Genomic DNA, 10,676 nt, shown 5'->3' on the forward strand with positions numbered 1-10,676 from the left:
AAACATCTTTAAGATGTTTTCTTTACATGTGAAATAAAGAAAACAGCTACAAACTGAAACAGGAAGTGCTTCTGGACCAGTCTTGTTTACATCTTGTGAAATGGTCTATACAGGCCTAACAATAGATTAGCCTATTAGTCTACTATAGTGAGTAGAAAAAGAAAGAGCCAAGAAAATCATTTTTGGGGGTCCGTGCCATCTGAAAGATTGGAACCCCCTCAAACAAATTACAAATGAAAATATGGTCATTAACGAAGGTCAATACTGTGTTGAAGAGAATATGATGAGGAAAAATAACGTACGATGTTAAAATGCAGAAGATTCCCTCGCTTTTCTGCTAGCAGGTTAGTTAACTCACCCAAACTCTACTGATACACGACAGCCTGTTTAACGAAACTGTAACGACAAGCGCGCAAAAGTAAACGTAGCTGCTAGCTGCTGGTCAGAATCCGGAAATCTCGTTGTGAATGCATATGGCGTCATGATGGACAAAACAAACCGCGCTTGTCATAACAACTTATTAGAACATAGGTTGTTGTGGCATAGGTTTTCACAACAAGTGTTTTGATAAATGTTGTTTGTTTTAGTGGATTAAAATGCCATTTTAGTAAATCTGACTGAATGAAAATGACATAGGCTAACAAAATACTGACTAAACAAAGAATATTTCTGTCAAAGACAAAAATTATGACCAAAACAAAACAAACCCTCTGCTACTGTAGGCCTACTCCGAATATATGATTTAGACTAAAAATATTCATGATTTATCTTAATTGTTTGCAAGAGTGTATAGAATGTGTTGTCCAATAAAATGCACACTAACATGAGATTGCCCCCTAATACCTATCAGTAACTAGCAATAACAAATCATGGGTTTGGCTTATGTCCTATTGCAACTTACTTGTTAACACAGGAAAAGAAAGGGTTTTTAACAGATTTTGCCATTATTATTCTTGAAGAACACAACACACAGTCAACAAAATTAATTATAAAACTGTTTTCGCTTTAATATGTGATCATGTTTTGTAACAAAAGTGCAAATGTCCTTCTTCTCCATTGAGGTGTAGGCTATTTCAGCCATGTTGCTGAAATAGAGGGGAAAAGATTAAATTGCTAAACGGTAAGGAAGATAAACAAAATCATCTCAGTAAAAAGTTCCTTTGAGAGTTGTGAAGGTGCTTACCAGTAATGCCCGTCCTCTGGTCTCAATGGGCATAAAGACCACTCCTATCGCACAAATAACACACGCTGTGGCGAACGGTGACAGGGCCAAAATCACAGATCTAGACATCAACACCTATGACACATTCAAACAATGTTATCTTTGGCAAGATATCATCAATACAACAGCGTTAAACACAAAACACATATTTATTTAGCCGAACACAAACGTGCAAGTCAAACACATAGGTACACACCTGTGCAATGAAAGGTGCGATCATTCCCCCAATTCGACTGAAGGATGTGCAAAAGCCCATTCCGATTGAGCGCACAGATGTGGGATAAACCTGCAAACACACACCAATCATTTGGCTTTAACTTAAATACAATTAACACGTCCTTTAAAGGTTAAGTTCACACAGAAATGAAAATTCTGTAAACAATTACTAACCCTCATGTCATTCTGAAATTTGATTCTCAAATCTGAGAGATTTCTGTCCCTCCACTAAAAGACCGTTAACCCAAAAATATTAAATTAAATCTGTTTATCATATAAAGCGATGTTGTCTCTTCAGTGGACCTGGATAACACCACTTGATTCATTTTACAATCTCTTTATGAAAGTTATAAAGCATTTTGGGTAAATAGACTTTCAACAGAGGGACAGAAATCCTTCGGATTTTTTAAAAAATATTTTCATTCGCTTTTCAAAGATGAACTAAGGTTTTATGGGTTTGGAATGACATGAGGGTTAATCAATTGAAGACAATATTTTCATTTTTGGAAGTGAATTGTGAATTATTCCTTTAGGATATCAAGAGGAAGTGGAGTGTTCATGTGTTTGGTCTCACCTCTGCTGTGTAAATATAGACCACATTAAAATTCATGGAAACCATGGAGCGCAGAAGGAAGAGCAGTACAGTGAAACCAAACCTGCACAGGGACAGACACATAATTCAGTCATCTACTTTAGCTGCACTTCTAACATATGACCACAAGAGAACCACAATAGCATACCGCCATACTGCTTTCTGCAGTATAGTTTATGTACACTGTTCAAATTATAGAATGTGTAAAACAGATGGTTGATGAATTACTAAAGCAATAATAATAGCAGTACAAGCAGATACACAATATAATTCAACATGAGTGAACCAACTTCATTTGAATTACAGAAATGCACCATAAATAATTGTAAAGTGTGACCAATGAAAAGTAGTGTTATTTTAGTATCATTCATATATTATTCTTTTTTAAATTTATATTTTCCTTTTTCATTTTAGTTAAAGTTTTAGTAATTTGTTATGTTTTTGTAATGTTTATAAAGTTTGAGTTATTTTACAAAAAATAGAATTGTTGCCTTGGCAAGTAAATAAATAAGTTTTTATGCATTTTATTTTTTAAATTAACATTTATTTTATTTTAGATTTACATGAATTAGACAATGTTTATTTTACATTTTACTGTGATTTATTTAGAATTTTAATATCTGTCATTATTCGTCATCTATTGAAAATGATTATCGGCTTATTAGTTTTGTCTTGAATTTTTTTTATATCAGTGCATCCTTACTATATGATCTATTTCCTCCTGAGTTGTTGAAAATTAAAATAAAATGATTAGAAATAAAATAAGTTTAAGTTTTTTTTAAATATTTTATTTAATTAAGTAAACATTTATTTTATGTTACATATATGCATTTGATAGATACTTTTATCCAGAATGATTTATACTATCAAGTGCTATTTCAATGAACAAAAATGCTTTTTATGGTTTTCATTTTAATCTCAAATCATTTTAGAGAACAATATACTCACATTGTTGTGCAAATATTAACAAGCATGAAAAAGACAGCACACAACACCAGCAGTATGGCCATGCTGGCCTTCCGTCCGAATACATTTAACAAGCCGATATTGAGCGGGATGACTGCAGAGGAAACACATACATCAGCTTTTAACATTCAACTAAGCGTAGTATGTGAAAGTAGGGCGAGTCGTGAGAGGTCAAAGGTCACTCACGTGCCACCTCGCCCAAACAGCTGATGAGGAGGGTCTGGTAATCAGCCATGTTGAAGGGGATGCAGTAACACAGCGCCTCCTCGTGGTTGTGTTTGATCTGGTGCTCTGAGTCGGCATCTGTCACACACAGAAGGTTCTTCTCCAGTAACTCAGAGCTGCTCAGGACGGAGCCGTAATAGATGAAGGAAGCCACAAACCTGTTGATAAACAATGCAATACATCACACATTTAGTATACAAAAACTGCACGAGAACTGAAAAGTGTATTTTCTGATTAGATTACACACGCACACACAAACAAACCAAAGGGAAAAGTGTTAGGCATTACCATGAGTACCACAACAGAAGAGATGTTCTTCTATAAGTCGGGCTGATCAGAGTCATTGCATTTCCTCTTTCTGTCTGAATACAAACGGTTCTGTCAGTTGTACTCTTCAGTGCGTTTACACTTACATAAAAAGCATTTCAAAAGTACCTACTATCTGAAACTATATATTTTTGAATTCAGGCTTCATTTCATTGATTTCATACACATATTACATAAAGATGTATATGATATACACATAAAGTGTATACCCCTAAATATTTTTCAAAGCATTTCTGTATTAGAGATGCACAAAATAAAACCTGCACCAAATTTCATTGACATTTTTCGGTATCTGTAAATGATGTAGATGTAATCGTACATGCTCACGTCCACTATTTTTCCGTTACCTTTCTCGTCATCATTGACAGTTGATATAAACTATAGCAAGCTTTTTTTATTTACTTATGCTTATTGCTTAACTTAAACTTCTCACACACACCACTTCAGGTTCCCGTAGTTCTCCTTCCGGTAAGGAGGCGCCATTCATCCTGGCGATCCAATCAAGTGTAGACAATGCTCCTTTTATGTTACCTGCTGAGACCTGGAACCGTGCAGACTCGGGAATATACTAAGACAAAGGAAAAGAGTGAGCGTGTGAGTTAAAAACGACCATCTTCCTTCTGCATATTATTTCAACAACTCACCAAGAAGAGGCCAATGAGTATAATGCTGGGAATGATGGAAAAACGGATCATCCAACGCCAGCCCATCGTGGGCACCACCGTCATACCGAGAACGATAATAAGCATAGATCCCAGCATCCAGAAGATCTGTCCACCAACACAGGTAAGGTCAGTATTGGAGGTTTTCCAGTTGCAGGTCAAACAAAAATTTAAAAAAGCGCTTTGAGAAGCTCTTTAAAGGTGCTATAGAAGCATAAAAGTTTTATTATTATTATTATAATTTTGCATTTAGCACTCACTGAGGCAAGAGGCAGCAGGATTGCTCTGTGTTTAGCCGGGATGAATTCGGTCTTTAAAATAAACCTTTAAAAAGAAAATAGCAGAGAATTTTGGAGAGTTAGTCAATGCATTTGAATTATTCTTTTTATGTATTCTGGAAAATCAAGGTTACCACAATTTATGACCAATGAATTTCCAAGACATTTTTTTTGAAAAAATATTTTGATTCAGACAGATTTCCAAATGAATCAAACAATTACTCAAAAGAATAATGTGATCCAAAATGAACATTTCTATGGCTCACAAGCAAGTCGTTGTCTAACAAAGAGACATTTTTGAAATATTTTTCAGCAAAGCATATCTTGAAAAATGTACAATTGACATTTCCAGGTTTTGTATGTATAGAAAATATGTTAGTACATTATGATTTGCATAATCTCACCCTTGAGATGTGGCTGCAACACCGCAGCCCACCATACAGCGCAGGAAGATGAACCAGCCGTACGATGGAGAGAATGAAGTGAGCAGAGAAAAATATGATGCCCATATAAAGCCACCAAAAACCACCTGTGCGAACAAACATGTTTTTCCCTTAAATCTCAGTTACCATCCAATCACAATACACCACTTGTTATAGATTAAAAGAAATATGGTCTGACCTTCCAGCGTCCATATTTGTCGGCAACATAGCCACAGAGGACTCCAAATACCATAAAACCCATGAACACCATCTAAAAAAACAAAATAGAAGTCTGTTAATGATTATTTCTGAATATTATGGAATTGCACAAAAAAAAAAAAAAAAAAAAAAAAATCACCCAGTTTTCCTTTGCATATAACCCTGGGATAGAAGGAAGTATTTTAGCATTAAATAAATAATATCACCTATAAATACATACAAAAATGGGTCAGAAAGACACACGTGTGCATCTTGCCCTTCAACATTCCATTCCTGTCAAACTTCAAAGCGAAAACAAAATAAAGCGCTCCGATTGGACGAGCTCCTCACCGTGGAGACAAGGGCCACCTGCCAATCCTCTAGACGCCATTCACAGCGGATCTCAGGAGAAACCACAGCTAACAACATGATCTCCATTGCCTCCACTATCTACACACACACAAAAGCAATGAAACATGTAAGCAGTAAAAACAGTATGCTGGTTAATGAATTACAGAGACAAACACATACACTTGTCTTACATTGGCACTACCCATGATGACAAAAAGCAGAACATGGAAGCGTCCAAAGCCGATGCTCTCCACAGCTTCCTCAACGGTGTAGCATTTCGGTTCTGTGTGGGCTACAGAGGTCAAAATCCCACTCGATTAAGTGACTGGAAGCTACTTGAGGGATTGCATTGCTCTCTGAGAGGATAAACATATCTACTTTAAGTTTGTTTGCTTGCTCCTTACCTTTGGCTTCGGCAGGTTGAGAAGGTGTGTTATTGCTGCTACTGGTGTTGATCTCTTCCTCCAGCTCCAATTCCTGAAGCTGGATACCATTGACCAGCTGGGTCTTCATGGAAGATGATCTCTTTAATGCCATCCTCTCTGAAAAGTCACGCTATTTCTTCAATCCAATCATAGGCACTGAAAAGTTTGGATGAAACTTTTATGTTAACAAAAAAAAGTTAAGACCTTAAAGCAACAGAAGAACGCTTAAAAAAATTATAGTGGAATCATTTTTGGACAAGCATGGTATTACCGTGACTTTGTTTTCGACATACCATGATAATAACGGTTTTTTTTTTTTGCCATGTTTTTAGACATGTATGGTAATCACCTATATTTTGGACAAATACACCATGTTTGGACACATAATATCATGTTGTTGTTGTTTTTGGACATAAACACGTTTTCTAAGACAAGAACCATGGTAATATATTCTTTGATGTAGGCCTATACCTTTTGATTATTAAACAAACATTGTGCTCTGATTATTTATGTTACAATGAGTGACACAATTACACCACACAGCAAAAGACTAGTCTACTTAAAAGCAATTCTTACCATAACATCGGATGATGAGCTCATCAAACACGATTCTCCGTCATGTCGAAGCTTTTCCCATCGCATCTCACACCGATTGACACTTTTTGATACTGTAGTTTGACAGAAAGGCTGCTCTTCCAGAAATTCCCGTATGTTGTGTCAGCCCTTTTCAGCGATTTATGCAAATCAGTCTCGCAAAAACGCTGATAAAAATGGGTCCAGGAGATTTCTAAACTATAAAATTCTACCTATTTCGCTTGTATAATCCAGATTCTGAACTCTGTACAAATTGTAAAACTCCCAAAGTAGCATCAACCTCCCCCGCAATAACAACACCCGCACACACCTGCAGACAGGTAGCCTAAACAACGTCACAACCTTCAGCATGGACGGAGTTCTGCTTAACTTTTAAAGGGACATGACTCATTTTTCATTAACCTCTTTCTTTCTTTCTTTCTTTCTTTCTTTCTTTCTTTCTTTCTTTCTTTCTTTCTTTCTTTCTTTCTTTCTTTCTTTCTTTCTTTCTTTCTTTCTTTCTTTCTTTCTTTCTTTCTTTCTTTCTTTCTTTCTTTCTTTCTTTCTTTCTTTCTTTCTTTCTTTCTTTCTTTCTTTCTTTCTTTCTTTCTTTCTTTCTTTCTTTCTTTCTTTCTTTCGGGTCAAGATAACACGCCCAATATCGTTTTACTTTGCTCTATTTGTAAGGAACTGTGGATTGGATTATTTCGCTGTTTGTCGAGAGTGGACGCATGCAGCTTCTCTAAGTGGACAAGCAGGTTTTAATGTTGCTCTCCTTTGCCTGAGTCTGAGTATACTGACCTAAATCGTGAAAACAAAGCTGTGGGCACTGACATGTTTGTAGTGTACATTCTTGTCAAAATATAACAATTGCAATTCTACAGACCTGTTAGGCGGAGACGTGTGAGTAATGTTACCAGGTTTCAGCCGAAGTGGGCGCGACCAAAACATCTTGATCGTCGACATTGACTAGTAATGAAACATTAATCGACTTCACAACATAGGCTACTTTTATCGATGAAAGTGTAGGCTTACTTCAAAACAGTTGACATACCCAGGTGAAAAAGACGTTGTATTAAATGTATTAAAAATATATTTGAAATACAAATAGTGTGTTTATAATACATTTGTATTTACAACATGCTTATTTAAAGTGTACTAAAAATGTATTTTATTGCATTTTAGTATATTTCTAAAAAGTATACTAGAAGTACATTGGTAATAAATATATATTTAATTACACTTTTAAGAAATATACTATAGAAAAGCATACTTTTAATGTATTTATAAAAAGTATATTAGTAATATATTGGTAATAAATGTATGCTTTATTATATTTTTAATAAATATGCTAATGATAATTATACTTTAAATGTATTTCTAAAAAGTATATTAGAAGTACATTGGTAATAAATATATGTTTAAATACACTTTTAAGAAATACACTATAGAAAAGCATACTTTTAATGTATTTCTAAAAAAGTATATTATTAGTACATTGGTAATAAATGTGTGCTTAATTATATTTTTAATAAATATGCTAATGACAATCATGCTTTAAATATGTTTCTAAAAAGTGTACTAGAAGTACATTGGTATTTAATTACATTTTTAAGAAATATGCTAAATACAAACATATTTTAATTATATTTAAAAATGTTTTACTAGAAACGCAATGATAATAAATATACACTTAATTACACTTTTAGAAATATGCTAAAAACAAACACAGTTTTAGTGAAGTTTTAGTGTATTTACAGAAAGCATACTTGTTGCTAAATTAAAGTATTTTTGTGTTCACTTCAAGTTTAAAAATTCAAGTCAAGTCCCTTTAATTCCCTTCCTAACATGAAGGCAATTAAACATGTATCGAAATTAATTGTATATTTCTACAAAGACTAGAAGTAGCACTTTAATTATAAATATGTGCTCAGTTAAGCTTTTAAGAAATATACCAAAAACTACCACACTTTTTGTAATACTACCAACACTTAACTCAATGCATATGTATTTCACACTTTATATTATGTGTTTTAGGTTTAACTTTTTTAAATTAATTTGTTATAATTATGAAAAGCACTAAAATTTGACTAACAAGTAATGCACTTCTATACTTCTGCATTAATTAATCAAATAGTCTTTTCCACAAAACAAGTGAATACCAGTACGTGCACACATCAACATAAAAGATCAGGTGTACATACTAGAAAAACAAAATAAATTTCTTAAAGCTTGACTCTTACATTTGTTTAGTCAAAATGAATAAAAAAACTTGTTATAAAGCATGTTAGGTTTATATTAACAGAGTTGTTTCTTTTTTGTGGATGTTAGTTAATATTTCCAGTTGCATTCATTTGGACCAATCAGAGCCAATCTTTTCAAAACAAGCTTGCCGGCAATCGTCCAATCACACACTGCCATTTGAACTTACATGTTGGGCGGGGCGCGGACAACGGATACTGACTGTCTGTGGTATTCCATTAGCTTCGGACGGATATCTCAACAGAAATCATGTATTTTCCAAATTTTGCTTTGTTATTTCACTGACTCGGACCTAGTGAATGTGGATAGCACCGATCTAATATTAAGAGAACACACGAGCAGATTACCAGGTCGTCAGCTCCCGCGAACAATTTAGCAGTGAAGAGGACAACGCAGAGCTGCGCCGCCACGACATGGACAGAGCAAGATAACTTACTGCCAGAAAAGATCTTACTTCTTGGTGGTAAGTTTATTAGTTTAAGTGATTAGTGTAATTGGCTTTATTCTCACTTTGGGTTTAGAAAATATTTTCAGAAGTTGATGACGATGTTCTGTGGATTACTGGCGTTTCTGTTGATTTGACACTAAAGCGAGTTAACGTCTATCCATTGACGTCTATCAACTTAATTGTTATAGATCTAGACAGTGACATAATGCAACTATAAAAACATTGCACACTGTGTTTTCAGAAAAAAGGTTATTAATGGTGATTACACGACAGGCTTGATTGTCCCTAAGTAACTTCTTGTGTTTTAAATATTATAATATATTTTAAGCTCTAATAAAACTTTCACATTTGTGATATTTAATTCATAGTAAAATCTAATTAATTATTAGTTACTAAGTTATCAGCTGTCACCAACTTGTAACTTTCAATAGAATGTTCTGTCTTTATTAATAATGAATAATTACTTCAATAATAGCGTGGAAGTTACAGTAATGGTTCATTAAATATGTTTTACCATTTAAACAAAATACAAATTATATATGAAGAACACAAACTAGTGTTTGTTCTGCCCTAACTTTGTATAACATGCAACTTTATTTTTTTTTTGTAGAGCTTCCAGGGATACTATCATCTCTCAAAGAGGCCCTGGAGTCCATGAAACGAGGTTCATTCAGCTCAAGCCCAAGATCATCTGAGCTGTCTTCCTGAAACCTCAGACATGGTAAGAAAATTCTTTATGATAAAGAAAAATCCTATTTGTTATAATAATTATATCTGACTTTTGTGCATTAATACTTCAGTAAGTGTTCTGAATTAAGTAACAAAGTGACAGCTTTTTATTAGAATTATAAATGAACAAGTTTATACTAATGCTTGTTTTTTTTATTCTTTCCAGATTTCCCTCGGTGGTTCTGATGTCCCCAAAAGAGTCTATGGCAGACTGAACAAGTCACGAACTTCTCTTTTTACTCACGACTTGGCCACTTTACTTTTTGCTATTGTATTTCACTTTGTTTGACTTAAAGGATTAGTTCACTTAAAAAAAAAAAAAACTTTTGCTGATAACTTACCCACCCCCATGCCAAGATATCCATGTCATTCTTTCTTCAGTTGAAAAGAAATTAAGGTTTTTGATGAAAACATTTCAGGATTTTCTCCATATGGACTTCATTGGGAACCAAACGGTTCAAGGTCCAAAAGGCAGTTTCTGTGCAAACTGTTCAAAGGGCTTTAAACGATTCCAGACGATGAATAAGGGTCTTATCAAGCGAAACGATCGGTCATTTAAAAAAAAAAAAAAAACAACGTTTAAGTTTTATAAGCTCAAATGGTCGCCATGCTCTGTTCTGTTATGCATGTTCATAACTCTCCTATTCAAACTCGTTCATCAAAATTAACAAATCTTTTTCTGAGTCATTAGGTTCATTCAACGAACGAAATGAATGAATTGACTTGAAAAAAGATTTGTCAGGGCTGCCAACTCTCAAGCATTCAGCACGAGACTCTCGC

The 10,676-nt window shown here is 34.3% G+C and overlaps 1 protein-coding gene and 1 long non-coding RNA gene across 3 annotated transcripts; one reads left to right on the top strand and one right to left on the bottom strand.

Annotated features, from left to right (window-relative positions):
• Window positions 1-982: 982 nt before the first annotated feature.
• svopl (SVOP-like) lies at window positions 983-7,284 on the bottom strand. Of its 2 annotated transcripts, none has more exons than XM_039667937.2 (16): window positions 6,461-7,284; window positions 5,864-6,001; window positions 5,651-5,751; window positions 5,460-5,558; window positions 5,110-5,181; window positions 4,893-5,017; window positions 4,471-4,534; window positions 4,193-4,318; window positions 3,988-4,116; window positions 3,510-3,583; window positions 3,183-3,379; window positions 2,979-3,090; window positions 2,013-2,094; window positions 1,419-1,508; window positions 1,184-1,297; window positions 983-1,085 (listed from the first exon to the last, which is right to left on the bottom strand). In XM_039667937.2, the coding sequence occupies exons 2-16, from the start codon at window positions 5,994-5,996 to the stop codon at window positions 1,074-1,076; spliced, it is 1,530 nt and encodes a 509-aa protein (XP_039523871.1). In that variant the 5' UTR covers window positions 5,997-6,001; window positions 6,461-7,284; the 3' UTR covers window positions 983-1,073. The 2 variants fall into 2 exon arrangements, with proteins under 2 accessions (XP_039523871.1, XP_039523870.1); XM_039667936.2 differs by having other exon boundaries at window positions 5,864-6,040; window positions 6,461-7,282.
• Window positions 7,285-9,152: 1,868 nt separating this feature from the next.
• Window positions 9,153-10,532, top strand: LOC120492157 (uncharacterized). Its single transcript, XR_016150001.1, has 3 exons — window positions 9,153-9,182; window positions 9,778-9,888; window positions 10,063-10,532. It is a non-coding gene; the product is annotated as an uncharacterized LOC120492157 (long non-coding RNA).
• The last annotated feature ends 144 nt before the right edge of the window (window positions 10,533-10,676 follow it).

The sequence above is a fragment of the Pimephales promelas genome, chromosome 24, assembly GCF_988280905.1.
Source record: "Pimephales promelas chromosome 24, fPimPro1.hap1.1, whole genome shotgun sequence".
NCBI lineage: Eukaryota > Metazoa > Chordata > Actinopteri > Cypriniformes > Leuciscidae > Pimephales > Pimephales promelas.